Source organism: Tauraco erythrolophus, chromosome 15 (genome assembly GCF_009769465.1).
Source record: "Tauraco erythrolophus isolate bTauEry1 chromosome 15, bTauEry1.pri, whole genome shotgun sequence".
Classification (NCBI taxonomy): domain Eukaryota; kingdom Metazoa; phylum Chordata; class Aves; order Musophagiformes; family Musophagidae; genus Tauraco; species Tauraco erythrolophus.
In genome coordinates this window covers 17,982,368-18,002,058 of record NC_141479.1, presented here as the reverse complement: position 1 = coordinate 18,002,058, position 19,691 = coordinate 17,982,368, and the positions used below count along the sequence as shown (strand labels likewise).

At 38.9% G+C, this 19,691-nt stretch overlaps 1 protein-coding gene across 1 annotated transcript in view; it reads right to left on the bottom strand.

Moving 5' to 3' along the window:
• Positions 1-19,691, bottom strand: part of PLCG2 (phospholipase C gamma 2) — a 61,364-nt gene that overhangs the window by 3,493 nt on the left and 38,180 nt on the right. The window contains exons 17-31 of the mRNA XM_086620684.1: positions 19,389-19,589; positions 17,993-18,112; positions 16,493-16,673; positions 15,119-15,187; positions 13,789-13,898; positions 12,899-12,995; positions 11,932-11,998; positions 11,527-11,684; positions 8,783-8,885; positions 7,600-7,809; positions 6,877-7,022; positions 5,757-5,871; positions 4,341-4,508; positions 3,631-3,719; positions 52-236 (exon numbers count right to left, since the gene is read on the bottom strand). Of these exons, the coding sequence (XP_086476810.1) occupies positions 52-236; positions 3,631-3,719; positions 4,341-4,508; positions 5,757-5,871; positions 6,877-7,022; positions 7,600-7,809; positions 8,783-8,885; positions 11,527-11,684; positions 11,932-11,998; positions 12,899-12,995; positions 13,789-13,898; positions 15,119-15,187; positions 16,493-16,673; positions 17,993-18,112; positions 19,389-19,589 (2,019 nt within the window). The remainder of the gene's footprint in view (positions 1-51; positions 237-3,630; positions 3,720-4,340; positions 4,509-5,756; positions 5,872-6,876; positions 7,023-7,599; positions 7,810-8,782; positions 8,886-11,526; positions 11,685-11,931; positions 11,999-12,898; positions 12,996-13,788; positions 13,899-15,118; positions 15,188-16,492; positions 16,674-17,992; positions 18,113-19,388; positions 19,590-19,691) is intronic.

Here is a 19,691-nt window from a genome sequence, read left to right as displayed (position 1 = left end):
AATCATGTCTAGATAGAGCTGCCTTGGAAAGGAGAATGATTATCAACCCACCTGCGGTTGCATGTATCTTGATATATCTGCAGTTTGTGCTCATTCACATTGAATTCTTTTAATATAGCATCTCTGTTAGGATTCCTTAAATTCGTATGGGTGTCATAAAGGAACAGCTGGTTATTAAGCTCCTCCTGGCGCTTCCGAAGTTGCCGACACGAGGAATAAAGCTCTTCTTCATTTTCCTTCAAAAGAATATTAGAAACAACATAACTTGTAAGACACGTGCCCAAAATGACACAGAATCTACATAGTTTGGGGGATTATTTTGTTTTCCTAAATGCATTCCACTAGCTTTATAGAATGTTTTATGAAATTAGTTTTATAAGATGATTCTGGGATGTTTATGGAAACAAACTAACTAAGAAAACACTAAAAAAAACCCTCAGCCCCACAGCATGACCAGCCATACCCTCTAATGGAGGCATCAGGGACATTCCAGCACAAGTCATGAAATGCATGTAACTAAACACTTCTATTGGAATATTTTTCCCTAATAATGCAGGTCAGTCTGTTGAGGAAAGGACAGCAAATGGTGTATCATGACAGGTTATCAAGATTGTAAGAGTTTTTAAAAATACTTTTTAAAAAAGTTTAATTTTTGACTCTTCCATTGTATACAAATACACAACATACTACCAATCCTGGTGTTTTCCTACTGAAATCTAGACTGTAGGTTGAAATACTGACTGGTAAATAGGACCTCTAACACCAGCAAGTACTCAGGTAATCAAGAAAGAAGGACAGATCCTGTGTTTTTATGTAGCCATGGCAATTCAGTATTTGCAGAGGAACTGACTAAGTATTTGAAGAATAATTTGCAGCAGTCTGCGTTTCTGCTGTTGTGTGTGGCCCACAGCAGAAGGTCTCAAAATATTCCACAAGCATAAAATAATCAAATACTTCAAAACTTTGGATGCAAAAGCTGTCTCCTTTATAGAGTTACTACTGGGGAATTGTACTGGCAAGACTGAAGTCTTAATTTTCACATTAGCAGCAAAACAAGATACTCATTGTATAAGAAATGACATGCAATCAATAAACGTAATAAATCTAAACATTTTCAGAGGCAGCATAATAATAAGAATGCCTCTTTCTGCACTCAGTCCAGATCTAGAAAACTTGATAGGTTAACAACATACTCAAGGGGTTTCAGTTAGGGCAACAAGATCCTATCCTAAACCTTCTTTTTCCTCCTGAAACACACTCCTGCCCAGGTATGGGCTGAAGCAACTGAAACAGCCTCAGTGCTATGCCACTGATTAAGATTTAAAAAGTAATTTTTATTTTTTTTTAAAAAAAGGAAAGGAAACTTTGTATTCTCAAATTGCAAAGAGAAAAGCAGATTGCCAATTACCAATTTGCAGGTGCGATCACCAAGATGCATACATACTACTGTTTGTTCTTGTAAATAAATGTATCCACAAAGCTAGACTTTAAAACCCCATTTAAGAATGTCCACTTCAATCTTTATGTTAAAAACATATACACCATCGAGGCTGATTGTAATCAGAAAATGCTGAAGAGATACACACACTTTCTGAAGCAAGTAAACCAATTTTCGAGCAAATAAGGCACGCTTCTAAGTGTAACAACCATCCCAGTATAGTACAATTTCTACACCATCAAGAAAAACGGTTTAACTTCAACAGAAAATGCTTAAGGCCTGACATAATAGTTCACAAATGTGCATGCTTACATCTACAATATTCTTGCTTCTCTATGTCTGAGAAATTCCACAGCCATCTGTAATTCCCCTTTATAATTTTGCATTTCACCTCCAAGAGCATGCAGATGGGTTCTGTATATAAACAGGCCTGTTATTAAATTATATCATTTTATGGAGGGTCATCATTTTTTAAAAAAGGGCAGAAGAACAGATGGAGACAGCCTTGATCTTTTCTGATGCTTCTTGAACGTTCTGGCAAAAGTTCTAGAAGTTGATTAACTATGGCAAGTCTTGGTTTGCTGTAGACTGCCAAACAAAAGGGGAAATTTTTGAAAGTCCTCCTGCCACCGCATTACCACTCAGAGACATCAGACATCGTAAAAACACAGCGCTGTGCTGCATCTTCATTTGGCTTAACAAGCAGAAGGGGCTTCAGGAGTGTGAAATGTGCTTCTGTCAAAGGAGTCGGTGCTGACAGATTGGGAGACATACTGCTGCTGTGAACAACACTTAAAGAGCTACTCCTGCCCCAGGCGAGTAACAGTCTGAATTTCTGAAGAGAAACCACGGCAGGAGGAACGCGTAATACATCTACAAGTGACGTCCATGCGCAACGTATTAGGCAGTGGTGAGTTGCTGCCAGTTTTCTCAAAGGCAGCAAGCCAAAAAATAGCAGCTTATCAGGCCTCCTCTATCAGACTTGTGTCCATGAAATACAAACATTCTAAACGTACCTTCAAAGGTAATAGGTCTCTCTTGTTTACACACACACTTGGTCTCAGCTTCTAGCCCTCTCCTGCTCTCATGACCCTGCTAGCCAACAGAAGGAACATACCATAGCTGCCAAACACTGTCATTACACACGAGTCATTCTACATCATGTGTGATAAGGTGGCTTTGTAAAAACCTTGCCAAAAGATATTTGAAAAAGGCTGCCACTCCTTTGAGAAGACGAATGTGACTGAATTCAGTAATTTCCATTTCAGTGTACGCAAATGCAGGCACAAATCTCTCCAGAGACATAATGGCTTACTGTTAGCAGAAGTTGGTGTTTTAATCAGGAAAAATAACGTACACTGGTATGAACTGCAGTGTAAGCCTGAATGGTTGCAAAAAACTACAAATAAGAAGTTGGATTTGTTTTTCTTTCCTCTGCATCTGAAGGATACTGGAAAGCACCCTGAAATACTCACTTCCCAGAAATATCTTTAAACTTTCATCACACAGCCTCTACACCAATGTATTTAAATTACATAAAATATTATTGAGATAGAGTCTGTGAATAATCCTGCTTCAAATCAACACATACAGCAACACCTTTGGAATATCAACAAATGCTGTTCACAGATCAGCCATTTTAATTCCTGGCTTTATGAGCAAGGATGCATCATTATTTTTTTCTCTGTATGTTTAAAAATACTAATGTTTGAGAGAGGCTTAAAAGAAGCAGATTAGCACTTCTGTAGAAATCAGAATATGCCTTCCACGTGGTGGGGTGTTTATTTTAATGAAATACTGGGAGAAATTACTGTCTTCTCTTCCTGAAGTGCTTTCATTTTATGCAGCATCTTTAAAAAAAGATAATTCCACAAAGTCAAAGCTGAATTTAGCTAGCTTGGCACGGCATCAGTCAGTTAACAGCAGAAGACAAGGACCACGCTGTTCCAGCAAAAACTAGTGGAGGTAATAAGGCTTTGTTAGTGTATTACTTCTTTTAGCAACTACTGTCCACCCAGAGGGAGAGTAACTCAATTTGCATTATTGCCCTTCCTCAGTACCTGCAGAACAAATGCCTGACAACAGCACATCGGACACAGAACAGAAAATTAAATCCTCGTTTCCCGGTTTCCACAAAGAATTGATGACATACACTCTAAGTGCATAAAAAACAACCCCGCAGTGGTTCTCACCAGAACTTGTTGCATTTCACAGTGAACTAGAAGTGAGGCCAGCTCTATATCTTCACTATAGCCATTCTTGAGAGGAACTGATCTAAAACCTGGGTGGGGGGAGCATATAGAAAGGACAATTAGAGTTAAGGCCAAGGGTTATCTGCAGTCACAAAAACGGTGCATACAATCCTGAGGGCTAACCTTCTTTGCTCAAATGCTCTGTGGCTGAGAGCAGGCTTTACTGGGACAATAACAGGGAAGTAAAAGACAAGAATGGCAAAATTGAGGAACACATGATTTCACACGCTCTTGAAAACTAAAGCCAGAAGCAGAAGCAGAAAACTTACTCTACGTATATGCCCATCTAATATAATTAACAAAACAAGTGCACTGATACCAAAACAGAAGAAGAATGTTCCCAGATTTTACTCGGAGCACATAACCCTGTTGCTGAAATAGAGCATGTGGGAAAGACAATGCAAATTATTCTACACAATGCTTTCCTATCTCAATTTTTAAAAAGGAATTTCAAGAGTGTGAGAGGATTGTTTTAAATACTTATACGCTACACACTCAGTATCATAATAAACAACGGATTAAAGGAACTCAGATCAAAAGAGCACTTGTCCTTTGGCACGTTGTAGCTGCCACTGAGAGCAAAGTCACAACACAACAATGCTGAACTGCACCTTTCTGACTTAGCCCCTTTTTATATCCACTGATCTTACCTGATTTGATTCCTTTGATGGGAAAAGTGGCGTGTGCTAAGAAATTTGGATCGCTGAACATATCCTCCTCATAAACAACAAAGCGCAGAAACGCTAGATTTGGATCATAAATTTCAAATTTCACTTGCTCTGGACAGGGTGCCCAAACTGGATTAAGGCCATTGTCATCTGTAACAAAAAGGAAACATTCGCAGTATGAAGTAATAATTTCACTTCATTCACATATGGGTATGTGTCCCAGGACATTTTCTGAGGATATAAAGGCCCAAAAATCCTATTTACCATCTGTCTCCTGTTGTAACCTTGCTTCATAAGGTTTGTATTTGTTTATTTGGAGGAGGAGACAGAAGGAAACTTGGCAGGGATGGAAATTCATGAAGAAAAGCTATTAGTTGTATTTAAATATATAAAACCTCCTTGGACATGTATTTGTAAGAGAAAGGTAATTTATTGCTCACATTCATGAGCCTCATGCTCCGTATCGGAGTAAAAGCATGAAAAGCACTGGGAAGACTAATGTACAATGGCCCAATTCCTATAGTCATTTATAGAACACCATAATTTGGTTTGAGTGACACAGCCAGGAAGTTTGCTCTCTAAAGTTTTGGTCCTTTCCCACAAAAAGTTAAAATCATAATCTTTTCTGAAAAGCCACAATCCACATTCTGCTCCTGATTCTGTGTTTATTTTCCACTAGTATCCACTACTGGATAATTAGAACCAAAGCCTCTCATCTACTAGAGGAACACAGCTGCACCCAGAAATAATAAATGGTAAAATACTAAGTGGCTGAGATATCACTCCATTTCAGTGCGCTTAAATGAAGCTCAAGTACACACAAACACATGTGCACACAAACACACATCCCTTATCTAGCACTCACCAGGAGTGAGCTTCGATCAAACTTCTATTGCATTGCAAGTTATGCTACTTTACAGCCCTAGACATCCAAGCTGCCTCTGAGGGGATGCCAGTCTTAGAACCCAAGCTTAAATAAACACAGTCTGGATCTCACAGGAGTAACTCCCCATTTCGGCCAGACTTTTGGGAACTGACTAGCACTGTTGGAAGCGCTTTCAAGACACCAATTTTTTAAAATATGCAAATACACAAACTTATGCATAGGCAAAAACATAACAGAACTGTGACTTTTTTGTCTTCCCCACAAACTGCAACAGTACTTTTTTTCTAAATTTGATAGACACTGAAGTTTCTCACATTAACTGGCCCTGATATAAGCAAGAGAATAATCTTGTATGACCCACCAGTCCAGAGCAACAGCTAACTTATTCCTCCCTATATAGGCTGCTGGCCAATTACAGACAACATAATTCATGGTCATCCTCTACTCACTTTATTTAAGTGCAGTGGAATTATAACCATATCCCTACAATACAGAAAACCAGAGATACTCACTCACAACTGTTGTCTTGAATTTGCTGTTATCATATTCAGCTCCACAAACTTCTACCTCTACAAAGGGACAAGCGATGCTTCTACCAGGTTTCGGGAGATGACGAGCACCTAAAACCTGCAAAAGCAACTATACATTATAACTATCTCCAAAGGGAACTTGTCACCATTATTTCTGTACAGAAGGTAGCCTACAGAACTAGAGTGGGGAAAAAAAATCAAGAAGAACATGCAAAAAGACACGCTTCCTCTCTTGAATACATTTGCATGTATTAAACATACTATCTGTGTACGTAATAATAGTATCTTCCATTGTTTAGGCAACCCCATAATCTTCATCATAAGACATTGTAGCTGACATTCATTACACACAGTACACAGTTCCAGACTAGGCCTGTAACATAAGTTTTGTTCTAACCTCAGTAATTATTACATATCTATTTTAAGATGTTCCTGCTTTACATTAACAGCCCCAGTTTATCCCTTCTCTAAACTGTAGTGAAAAGCAGTTAACGTGTTTCTTCTTTCTCAGAAAATCTATTTTTAAAGGACATTTCTTACTGTATAGCAACTGAGAACAGAAACAAGCTCAACTCCTGTTTGGCATCAAAAACAACATAGCATAATTTTCAAATGATAAATCCATCTCCGCATGAAAAATGACAATGACATTCTGATTAAGTCACAGCGTACTAAATATGATGCAGGGGGTATCAGCTTATTACTTTTTCTGCATAGTTTCTATATTTCATTATAAACATCTTTCTTCCACACTGGAAATCTCTGAACCAGTCTGCTGCTTACCAATCTGCAATAGGACCCTTCTATTGAGAAGTCATTAGATTGGAAATGCAAGTTAGTTCATTTGGAATTTTTATTAGCAATTATATAAAATTATCCCAGGATTGTGTTTTCAGTCTTATAGCATGTGCTTCATTAGCATGATAAAGATATATATTTCTTTTCAGGAACCGGTGGAATTGGTTTTATTCTCAAACACACTGACATTTAAAAACAGTATTTTGACAATCTGTCAGATCTTGCTCTGAAACATAATAGCTTTATTTTTAGTTTTATAGATATTTATGACTTGTAAAAAACATAATTTACAAAAGAGATTTACCCTCACTGTCATAATCATCTGCAATTTCCTCTTCGAGTCATTTGGCATTGGGTCATATTCTTCATTTCGCATGCTTTCTGGCTGCAGAACATAGCCAGTGCGTCCATTAAGGGAAAACAAGGCATGGTTCAACTGCATGTATTTATCTGGGGAGAGAGTTAAACAGTCGTATCAGAAGATCCCCATTTGAAAAAAGCTAAGGAAGTATCAGACTAATGGCTTCTCTCTGTAATTCTTTCTGGTCACCTCTTTTATCAGGAAGAGCTGGAAAGGTAAGTTGGAAGACTTGGTTTCCCTCAGTATCTGAACCTGACAGGCCATTTCTCACCAATTTTAATCCCAATTCACAATTCATTTCCTATCATTGTGCCATAAGCTAGCTGGCCCTTACCAGAAAGTGGAGTACGGCCTTCCCTCTGGCTGAACAACTGCTCATCCACCTGAAACTTACTGTAAATATCTCTGCTTGCCTACCACAAAGAGCTGAAGATGAAACAAACCTTTTAGAGTTTGGGAATAGTTAGGTTCAGAGACAGGGCTTTTGGAGCCTCATTTTTGGCGACCAGCTCCATCAGGTGATCTACACATTTGAAAACAAACTTAATGCTTGCTGGGAATTACAAATAAATAGGACAGTCACAGTGACCAGAATGGGGCCAGAAAAGGGTTAGTTTATGGTGAAATGGAAGGTGGATTAGATCCTTTTTTTAAAGAGAATATTACCTGGAGTCTGGAAGTTAAGAGCCACCATCTGGGAGCCACAAAGCCAGAGGCGAAATGGGTCATAATTGGATGAGTCGACCCTCTGTCCTTTAGGATAGACACGTGTCAGTCCCTTCAGGTTGTATCTCAACAACTCAACTGGCTTTTGCTTAACAATGCTCTCTGCCTTGGTTTCCACAAAGGAACGGATTTCTTTGAAATCAGGATTTTCTACACAGGGTAGGGAGGAAAAAGAGCAGTTACTAAAGGAAGACAGAAGTCAACATTTATACTGTATTTCTCCTAACACTTTGTTTTACTTTGTTTTGCTTTATCTTTTAATGCAATAATTGGCACAGTTTTCATGCAGACACGGAAAATTGGTTGAGCATCAAGCCTGAAAGTTAAAATTGCCTGCTTGCCACATGCTTTGCAGCAGGGCAGATAAGAGTCTATAGTCATGTTCTCATCTCATCATTGCTAATAACAGAGTTCTGACCACTATAACACATATTTAAACGAGACATCTTTTCCTGGGTTTAAATGGGGAGAAAAAAGGGTGAGCCAGGGTTAGTCAACGCCTTGAACAATGACTATAATTATTATGTCTTAACTGCAATGACAGCTTATTAAAAATGTCTGTGAAGAAACTTAAAGAAAAAGGGCACATTTGCTGGCTTCTCCAGCAGCAGTGACAAAAATCTGGACTAAGAAGTACATATTTCAGTGTCAGATCCCACACCCGCACTTGCACAGACCCCAGTTCTCATTTATATTATGAAGCCATGTACCATTTCAATAGCTTACATAAACAGCAAACAGGTTCTTACAGTAAAATTAAACAATGCACAGCAAATCCATTGTGAAGGTTTTTACAAACAAATCACAAGTGTTCAGACAGAGTTTTTCATCTCAAAAATGTCAACTGACGCATAACTAGTGAGCTTCCCCATGAAAGACACCTATGAGAGGATGTGTCTAGTTAACTAGTTAGAAATTTGTGACAGGTTTTTTTGGGACAGTTGAATAGCATTGTGTCCCCTAGTGTACAATTTCAAAGTACCACTGAAAACTGGATGGGTGAGGCAGAACTTTGTTTTCCAGTAGAGAAAGCATAGATTTTATCTTCAGTTCTAAAATTTCAACTAACATCTGTAAAGATAGTAGAAAGGGTAAAATTCAGATATAATATTAAAGGAAATACCTAAATTGTCCTTAGTTTTGCTTGTTGGCTTGCAGTAGATTACCAGATCAGATAATTCAATAGCAATCAATTGATTCTTCTCCCAGTATTTTCTCCTGTTCTCCTGTAAAATGTAACAAAGTTTTAGGTTATCAATACTCTGAGTATTTTGGTACAGTAAGTATACTTTACGGAAATTAGAAAGTTGATGCATTCTTTGTTGCCCAGATTCCTATCTGATACTTCAGACACTTGCATAGATGTAATGTACTTTAAAAACCAATTCAGAGAACAGGCTAATTCAAATGGTTTTGGGTTTTAGTTGGAGGTGTGTTTTTGGCGGGGGTTTGTTGTGTTGGGTTTTTTCTTTTAAGCAAGTGTTTGAGTGCTTTCCTGATCGGTCCTACTCCGGATCCTGCCAACATTTTTTTTTTTTTCCTTTTATTGTGGCTCTACTTAATTTTAGTTATATTCTCAACTCTATACCTCATATAAATGCAAATCTATGTAGAAAAAATGCAAAAGGTAGTGAAGTGTCTATTTATTTACAACCCTGAGCAGGACTTAAGTCTTGTTAGTAACTCCCAAACAGGTAAATTCAAACTCTACGAGCATCATTCCTGTAGTTTTCTATTTCCACATCAAACCAATAATGTTATGTATGGAAAATCATGTGCCTGTCATTATCAGTAATAAACCCACTATCTACTTCCATGTTTGCAAGCACCTGCTCTGCGGAAGCTGAGCAACGATCCCTGCAACCAGAGATTGGGCACTACTGAAATCAGCAAGGCTTGTCCTGAGTGTAGACATTTGGGCTGGAGGCTTTTCAGACACAAGAAGCAATTACAGGATAAAACATGTTAGGAGAGTCCCATACTGAACAGCGATTAGCTTTGGTACAAGAGGTTATGAAGCAGCAGCAATTAGGAAGTCTTCCAAAAGAATTCCCTCAACAAGACAAACTGAAGAGGAATGAAAATTAGAGCTAGGGAGCCATGGTTTCCAGAATGTTTCTCTGAACCAGAGATTATACATTGAAGTCTAAGAAAAGCAAAGAGGAACGTGGCATTTAGACTTGGAAACAACCTTGGGAAAAAGTTGTATGAATCTCATTGTACTTAGTGATCCACCACAGTTTCCCAGACATTGCTCAACAGTAATCAAAGCTCCAAATAGCAAAGGACCACTTCTAGATGGCATGAGCTCATCTTTTGACATAACCTTCTACTGACATAACCAAGCAGGAGAGCTGGCAACGAACAATCTTTCCTAGGAGCATGGCAAGTATTAAATGTAGATTACAAGATACGTGAAGCTTAGTCTTCCTTTTTGTGTATACTGGACACAGCCCAAAACATGAACGCATAAAAAACCTGTATCATATTGTAACATAGCATTGACTCACTCTGCCTTTTCCTTCCCCAAAATTCAGCCTGTTAACTGTACTGGCTAAAATGGCCTTTCCTCGTCTTTTTCCCCTTCCCATGCAGCAGTCTATCATGTGAACTTTCTAGAGGCCACACTGTGAGAAAGGCGTCCTGATTGACAGAAATGAGTTTTAAAGCATCTTTGAACACAGACTGCTTAATACTTCTCTAACTGTACAGAGGGAGAAAAAGCTGCCAAGCTCCTGAAGAGCCATTAATGTACCATAAAAAACATTCAATTTAGAGACACTTCTTCTAGGTCATGTTTCTCTTTTTCACATTTGTATTTCTAAATGAAAGCCTGGCATAAGAACTGTATCTCTCCTCCCCCAACAATAGGTCAACAGCTCCTGTTGCTTCTTCCTTTGCTGAATTTTCCCTTGCTGCTGGAGACACCAACTTGCCTGCTATAAATAGGATTATGACGACCCTCAGAGCATTACCACTCCAGATGACAGATAAACAGCATGAGCCAACATGATACAGAAACACATTTTCCATCATTCATATCATCCACTTAACAATAAAAAGTGAATAAAAGCAAAAAAAGAAAGAGTAGACTTAAGCACAGTCATTGTAAGGGCTTTTTGGTCATGTCAAAAGACATTTTACATACCAGAAAAGATGACAAGGAGGTAAGTTAATACATCACAACAGGAAAAGCAAGTCCTGAAGAATGACTTCAAGCAGCAGTACTCACAGAGGAGCATAGAACCTAAACTTAGGCAGAATCCTTTAATCTTTAGGCAAGGATTTGGAAATACTACTATTGAAGAACTGGTGAATCCAGAATATGCCTATTAGTTACACATAAATAAAGTATTAGCCAAACAATTCCCTATCAGTGCCACTGCATTCACTGGAACGAAGAGTTAGTAAAGAGGATTAAGAGGAGTTTAGGCAAAGGCAGCTCAGATTTCACACACACTCAGTAGTGTATCCACAACTCTGCACAGAACAGTCTGATACCTGAGTTTCTTCTGCTTAACGCTAGGATTGAATCAGTGTAACCAGATGTAAAATGGTAATGGTATCTACTTCGTACTGCTACACACACTTCTCCACCGAGATGCAGGGTGCAACACAGACAGTGCTCTGCTGAAAAACTCCTATTAACATAAATTTATCTAAAATACTAATTTACGTAGCATTCCCAAAAGAGCTTAATGAACAAGATTCACAGTATCAATAAAATGAACAAACAGCAATATGCAAGAGAGTGAAGGACCATGTGTTAGCAAGATTTAGCAGTGTATGACAGCTAAAGACAAATCCTGTTGTACATTTATAGCAGTACATTATAAAAAACAACAACGGATAGATTTTTATCAGTACCTCTTCTGTAGTTTTCCAAGTGATTTCACGGATACTTTGGTACCATTCAAAGAGTTCTTCTACTTTATCAGTTGCAAACTCAATGCATGGATCTTCTGGATTCTTAGGTTCCAGAATGAAGACAAAAGGCTTTCTATGTTTCCCTTGTGGCATTTTCACTGTTTGGCAACACGGTAGCAAGAAATGTATATTAAAATCCAACAGTTGTTCTTCTAAGCTGTCATTGTTGATTTATTGCAAAAGTTAGTATCATATTCACCATAATAATTGTATAAGCTATATTAATACAAGTAGTTGGAGGATTTTTTTCTAGGAAAAAAAAAATGTATTTCCTACTAAACATAAAAGAGTCTGCTGAACACAGAAAGCTCAGGGGTCCATGTGTAAGCATCAGAAAATACATACCAACGTTGTACGTATTGAGTACCAGTATGCCACGACACAGGGAGCCTAATGGATTGTCCTCGATAATCTGAAAAACATGAGTTAAATCTGACCCTAAATATTCTCTTGAGCGAATAAGCACGGGACATTAACAAATAATAAACACGCACCATTAAATCTAACCTCAGTTTCACTCAAAGCATGCTCACTATAACGTTTAAAAGCCTGTTCCCATATTAAGAATTTCTTGTTTTGAGAAACACATGAGAACCTCTATAGTGAAAGCAGTCAAAATGAGAAGTTCAGCTTCTGTCCTGACAAAACTGTTCATTTTTCAAGTCTGCTTAAGGCTGCAATGACCAGGGGGAACATCTAATACATGCGTTTTCCTCCAAAGACTCCTAGAAAAAGTAGAAGTGCTTCAGAAAAACAAAATAATTCATCGTTTTATTTTTAAAACTCAAAAATGTCAGAACTGCTCACTATGGAGCCGTTTTCTTTTGTTGAAGAGATCTTTGTCCAAAACTCTGGACTAGATTTTTAGACACTTTTGACAAACAGTATAGGGTTGGTTATGCATAAAAACTTAATAATGAAGCGTGGAATGGCTAGTAAGATGTGTTTGGACACATAGTTTTCTTATTCACAAATATTAAGACAGTAATTATACAGGTAAACTAGTTAAGAGTTTCAGGCACATTATTGTTCGGCCAAACTATCTGAAAAATCTAAACTGGTATGATTTTCATTACCAGGAAACCATTATAATCTCCTAAAACCCCACCAAATCAGCTATCTCCTTAAGTAGTTTTCTATGAGGGATGTCCTGACAAAAACATTCAGCAGCAGAGAACAGTAAGAATGCATTCACTTCTCTACTCTGTGCTCTCTCAAACACAGCATGCAGTCATAATTCCATAAACCAGACTTTCACTTCCCGTAGGCAGCATCTTCTAGAGAAACGTAGCGGGCAAACCTTAACCCTCACCTGGCTTTCAAGCTCAGCAGAATTATCAGATGACAGATCTTCAACATAATTAGATGGAAAATAGTGTTGGACTTTTTCTCCATAATCCCCTTTCCACCTGAATTTAAAAAGTATATAGGAAGGAAAAAAATAGTTAGAGCGCTTCAACAGGCCGTTAATGAAGCAATAATCCTCAAGAAATCAGTCATTAATACCCCATACTAGCTTGTCTAGCTGGTTATCACCAAAATATAAGTGATGAAGTAGCTAAAAGCTCTAACAAAATGATCATTAACTGTAGTAACAGATGATTTCAGAGGGATTACAGTTACTGTAAACTGCAATTAATGACTTAAGAGGCTTTTTCCCCCTCCAGTACTAAAAATACTATTATGTGGTTGATTACCCTGCAGAAACTACAGGGAAACGTTAGATTCCCAAGCTTTCCAAGCAATTTACAAGCCAGCTAAGAAAACCTCTTATGAACGGAAATTGTACAGATAACTAAAAAAGGTGGGTTTGATTCCTGAGAAGTACTTAGCAGAGCAAGGAAAGAAACAGAGCAATGATGAAAACGGTAATAGATGCATGACTTCCCAGAATACACAAGTGTTCAGGAAGGAGAAATGTTGTAAAGGAAAAATACTGGATACACTAGGCTAAGGAGGTTCTGCAGGCTGTTACTGCTGTAGGATAGAAAAATCGACAAGACATGAAAGAAGACTTGAGGATGAGGGGGTTTGGTGTGTTTTTTTTTAAAAAAACACTGGCATTAGGGTTTATAAGGCCACAGTTAATAAGCAGCAATCACACAATAGGCAAAGTTTTTAAAAACTACTACCCAAAGCTCAATTTTTTCCTCCATCTAGTAAGTCAACAGAAGTTCTCCTATGAGGAATCTTTGTCCTTACCAGCCTCCAGTTTCCTTTGTGACATTATGAATTAAAGCTCCTCGAGAGAAGCTCAGTTCATCACTTCTTTTGGCTCTGTAGTCATACAAGGCTTTCACTGTTCTCAGAGGCTTTAAGAGAAACAGAGCAAAGGGGTCATCTAGGGGGACAGGTCATAAAATAATCAATAATGTAATCTTTTTTTAAAAAAAAAAAAAGAGGGTACTAGATCCCTTTTTTGTTATGAAGCTTAGAAAACATAATACTAAAGTTCCAGGGTGACATCTATTGGTGGAAGCAAACAGATGCTACTTAACTGCTATTCTTCAAGTATCAGCTTGGAAAAAAGAAAAAGAAAAAAAAAAGAATCTTCCTTCTATGGGTGCGGCAACACAACTACTGTAGGAAAAAGGAAAAAAAATAAAGAAGAAAAAAAAATAGAAAACCACACCAAAATATCAGTCCTCTACCTTCATTACATGTATTCATACACAGTTGGAGTTATGTAGGTTTAGATGCCTACAACGCCTCCACTTCAAAACCACATCAGCTATCCTGCTGGTCACATTTCCTTTAGGAAGACACCCAGTTTTAGCAGGACAAGCAATTTCTTTATCTTGAATTTACTACTACCCAAATTCTTCAGCTGCAATGCAAATTCATTGGCCAAAAAACCTAAAAAGAACTACAGCCACAAAATTTACAAGCAGGTGAACTTTTACAAGAATTTGCAAGTAGGTAGGCCCTAACAAGAATTAGAGATAAGTAGATGTTTTTAAAACATATATTTTAAAAGAAGTCAAACTTTAATAACTCATTCATAAACCAAAGACACTATTTTTATACAGAAAGCACATAAATAAACTCCACATCTATTTGTGCATGCAGGCCATGTTTGCTAACAGAACTGCAATAACTTTGTGCACAGATAAGTAACAGTGCTCATAAATGCACAGACACACTTGGGGGTTACATGTTGTACTTTCTTTCCATGAAGGTTTGGCCTTCTCAAATGGAATCTTCTCATAGGTTATTTAATTTGTGGGCATACCTGCATAAGCATGCATGTCAAATCAAATCACATCCACGGGCACAACTGCAAAAGTGCCCAAACTCCCAGTATGGATGAATCAATACAGGATTTGCACACAAGAAAACGTGTGGGTACAAATTTTAAAGAGATGCTAGAAAAAAGTCACATCCTTTAAATTTCTGCGATCCAGTCCCCCATAAATCAACCAACCTAACGCTTTCAATTATCTCTTTCATTACTGCTGACAGGAAATCAACAAACAAGTCTCATAATTTTCGAAAGTCTACAGTAAGTGTGACTATCTCTCTTTAAGCATACCACTGTAGGGGTGATTTCAGTGGGTTCCACATACATCTTGACATCATAGAGGGAGTTAATATCTTTTTCCTAAAACAGGAAGCAGAAGAAAAATAATGAAGTTACGGGAATCAAACATTACTTAACATTAATAGCACATTTATTGCCGAAACCACCTTTCTGACAATACATAAGCAGGAGGGAAGCCAGACACCTAGATTATGCTTATTTCTGTAGTTGAACATAGCTGAGCATGAGTTTGTTATTTGACCTGTCTATACCTCAGTTTAACAAACAGTAAACCACAACGAAACAGCAATACCTCACAAAGGTATTTCTTAATCAGTGAAACAGCTTCGAGATTGTGAGTACCCTTCTGTGTGCAATGAGGGAAGACAATACCTACGCTTACGATTTCTGTGTTACAGTACTTTAGTTTCAATATTGGCTTCACTATTAGGTAAAAATTCTAAAACAATATACACAGTCATATTTTTCATTTTATTCTCTCCTTTGTTCACGTTTGGACCTAGTCCCAGACCTCAGCTATAAGCAACATTACAAAACAAAAAATCCTGAGGTATAAAATCATTTCAAGACCTTTTAGTCACTCCAGAAGAAACAAAAACCTAGACACTGATTTCCTCAAACACGCCAGACATCATTTTTCCTGCAGCTTCTAATAGACATATATTTGAAAACAGAAGATAGCACCTCAGGCATTTCAAAAGCCAATTACCACAGCAAAGCGCTCTCGTCATGAAACACACCCATCCAGAAAGCAGGCCTCCATCCCAAGCTGACAGTTTAGCCAATGGACAGAGACAAGTGTATCTTGAGGAGACTTCCTCACGCTTATCTCAGAGTGAGCCTTCAGAGGTACCTCTCACTTTTTACCACAGAAGGCAGTTGGACACCATCCCCGAGACGGCTGCAGTGCGGTCAAGCGAATGCCACTGCCCATCCAGAGCAAGAGGCACTGCAGAGTATTTCTTTTTTTCTGAAATGCTTAGCAACTGGCATCTGCATGCTCATTTTAAGATCTCTGCCCACTCCAGCAATAGAAGACAGGGCCAACTGCAGGCAAGGCTATTATCAAAAACTTGTTTAGCAGAGCAGCAATCCCCCACTTCACTGAGCAGCTTTTCTAATCAAATCATGCAGAAGGCATGAGTTCACTTGTAATCAAAGATGAAGTTCTTTCCTTCACACATCTCAAAACCTTTGTGAGAGAAGTCAGTAGAACCATCTCAATTCCATACATTAGAAAACTACCTGCTTAACTTCCCCGAAAGGTCACCTCCCCAAGGCAGAACCAAACCCAGCACCCTCAGGTCCAGATGCGGGACTCCGCCCGTGACAGCAACCAGCGCTCGTCCCCAGACCATCTCTTACCGCGCTGTAGCGCTCCAGCAGCTCCTCGGTCACTGGGTAACGCAACTTCATCTTCCTGTACAGCGGATGCTTCTCATAGTACGTTACCAGCTCCACTAAACTCTCAAAGTAGGCTGAGGTTCCAAGCACAAAGTGGTGACCTTCTTGCTGAATTCGGAAGTGCTTCACCTTCCCCTCCGCTCTGTGAAAGAAGTGCAGGTGCTGTAAAGGCTACTGGTACTTGCAGTGAGAGCACCAGTACTGTAAACTGGACCAAAACTGCTTTGTGCATCTTAATCACGTGAAATAATTTTTCCCTCTTCCACAGCCTTTTTTATTCAAATTGAATTCCAGTTGCCTGACTAAATTCACAAAAAGACATTCTCAATTTTCTACAATGTACAGGGCCTTGGGACAAATCTGTGTTTTTGCTTAGATTAAATTTCCCTGTTTTCTTCCCCTACAGATAGGTATTCTGTCATCTTCATACTAACACAAGTGTGTCTGATCAGACTGAGAGTCCCTCTGGAATCTGCTGACGATGATCTGCCACTATCTCTAAACAATAGCCACGGTCCCCTCAAAACAGGTAGCTGCCTCTTCCCTATAATCATTTTGGTAACTACAGGAATCAATTTTGGAAAAAAAAACCAAACAACCTCTTGTGCTTGAACACAAGGTTTGTGCTTGCACTGGTAACAGTAAAACCATCCACTGACAACCATCCCACCCACAGAAGACCCCTGCATCCATTCCAAGCTGCTGAAGTTTTGGTACTTCTCATTTTCCCCACTGTGGAATGGTTTTATTGAGATGGTGCAGCTCAAGGTACTTCAATATCCATTCTTGTAACAGCAGAAAGCTTCGAACCAAAGTACACAAGGGACTGGGGAAATCTGGACATCTTCTATACGCAGTAAGGCATGTAAATAAGAGGAAAACAAGTATTTGTTTTTCCAAAGCAATTTTGTATGTTGCACCAATATGCGTTTTCAGAGAAAAGCAATTTGATTTGAAGGCACAATGGAGAACAACACAATTCTACACATTTTATTAATGTTGTTGCAAGAACCACAGTTTCAAAAATATTTTCCTTGGCAAGAAAAGCCAATACTTTCATTTTGACATTTCATTTCAGTCAGTTATATGACAGGGTAGGATTTCGAGGGGATAAGAACCTAGAATCACTGCTGAACCAGCACCAAAGAAAACTTAAAATAATACTCCACAGTAAGGAGTGTCAAGGAGGTGAAGAAGGATCATGCACAGTTCTGAAATGGAAAAAGGGGCAGTCAGTGCCTAAATATTCTTTATAAAAGCATACAGATTTATTCCAGTCACAAATTAACTCTCGGACGCATTCTCATACAGGGACCTGCTGCACAAATCAACCATGCTAAGTACTCAAAGTTTGAAAGCAAAAATTTTATGACTCTAAAAAGACCACAGCATTTTTTAAAAAATGAAAAACAAAACATCATTGGGCTACTAGGTAATGCAGTCATCTCTGTCCTTCCTTACCTGAAAGTCATGGCAAATGAATTAGGCTCATCTCTCTTTCTAATCAGAAAGGCTCCATCTCGAGGAATTCGCATCAGCATGTCTTCTGCCTCTCCACGACTCAAATTGCTGTAGTACCAACTACAATAGTTAAAAATCAAAATGGACAAAGGATTATAAAGCTTGTCACATGTCCTTCAGTAAGAATAACAGGCAGTGTTACTAACAATAGAGTTTCAAACATTACAAGAAAAATTATGCATTAGATTTTCCCCGTCTTGCCACCAATGTCAGCAGCTAATTACAAACATTGTCAGACAGCAGCTTATTTTGGATGAAAGCATCAAGAATACATCAGAACACTTTGTCTGTCTGAAATCAGAAATCTGCATTTCTTCCTGAAACAAAGGCACTGGATCCTGCTTTTAGTCTGCCATTCAATTTTCAGTAGTTTATTCAGTTGTGACATAGTAGATTCCAGGAAAATAGACAAAAGATAAACACCAGACATTTGAGTTCTTTTATTCAGAGATTGATTTTATTTTTCGCTGTAGGAATGGATCTATTTTGGATCTAATGTGTCTTCAGTGAAGCTGTGGCCACCTATACTGGCAGCACATCTCCACCTTATACAGAAAGGCAGGAAAGTCTAACCCTTAAACCCTACCCTACCATCTTACTGGCTTCCAAAATTATCCATGGTTGGTCAGTGACTCCCAGATCTGAGAGGCGACACGAAAAAAGAAGCTTAAAGTCACAGATCAATATTTCACATGAAAAGGAGATTTACTTTTTCCCACTGCAAAGAAAACAGAACAAAGGGCAGTGATGACAATGTTATGCCAACAAACATGAGCAGGCTCCGCTCAGGATCTACATCAGGCAAATACCAGCTGGAAATAAACACCAAGCTATACTACCTCCTATCAGCATGTGGCAAGGTCAATCCAACCAACTCTGACAGGGGTGAGGTGGAGGGCAGGATTAGGAAAACGTAACTGTTTGGGCTCACTGCCCCAGTAATAGAGTTTCCAGATGGCACAGACCATGACCACTTAATTGCCAGACCACGGCCAATTACTAAATATCTAATCCAACCCGCTGGGTGTTGTAAAACACTGAGCAGAGAAAGAAGGAATTGGCACACTTCCACAGCACTACAGTTCTCACTGATCTTCCTAGTTGCTGCTAGTGAATTGCTTTCCCACTGACTGCTCTCTCGTACCAGGTTCTCACAAAGTCGGTGATCTTACTAGCATTTTTCAGGGAAGCCTATTCCTAGGACATCCACGGACAAGCAACACTTAGGTGTGCTCCTGAATCCAGGGCATTTTCCATGCAAAAATCCAAGACCATCTAAACCAAGGCAAAGGAGGCTGCCGTAACAGCCCTGGTGCTTGCCTTCTGCTGTACGTACTCTTTGGTCTCATGAGGGCTGGGATTAGGCACCGCATCAGTCAGACGCAGCTCAAATTCCGCACATCGCAAGTGGGCCTCTTTGTAGTGTTGAATGAGATCATAGATGCTATCAAAAGTGAGGTTGTCTGTCAGGTAGTACTTCACAGTGTCCCCATCACTTGAAGAACGGATCCGGCAGTGCTGGACTCTACCTGATCTCCTGAAAAAAGAAGAGGGGCATGAGGGAAAGAAAGGGTTTATAACAGGTTTTCTTCTTTGGAAGCGTTTCCTCACCTGCTCCTGGTGAGCTTGTGAAGGGGCA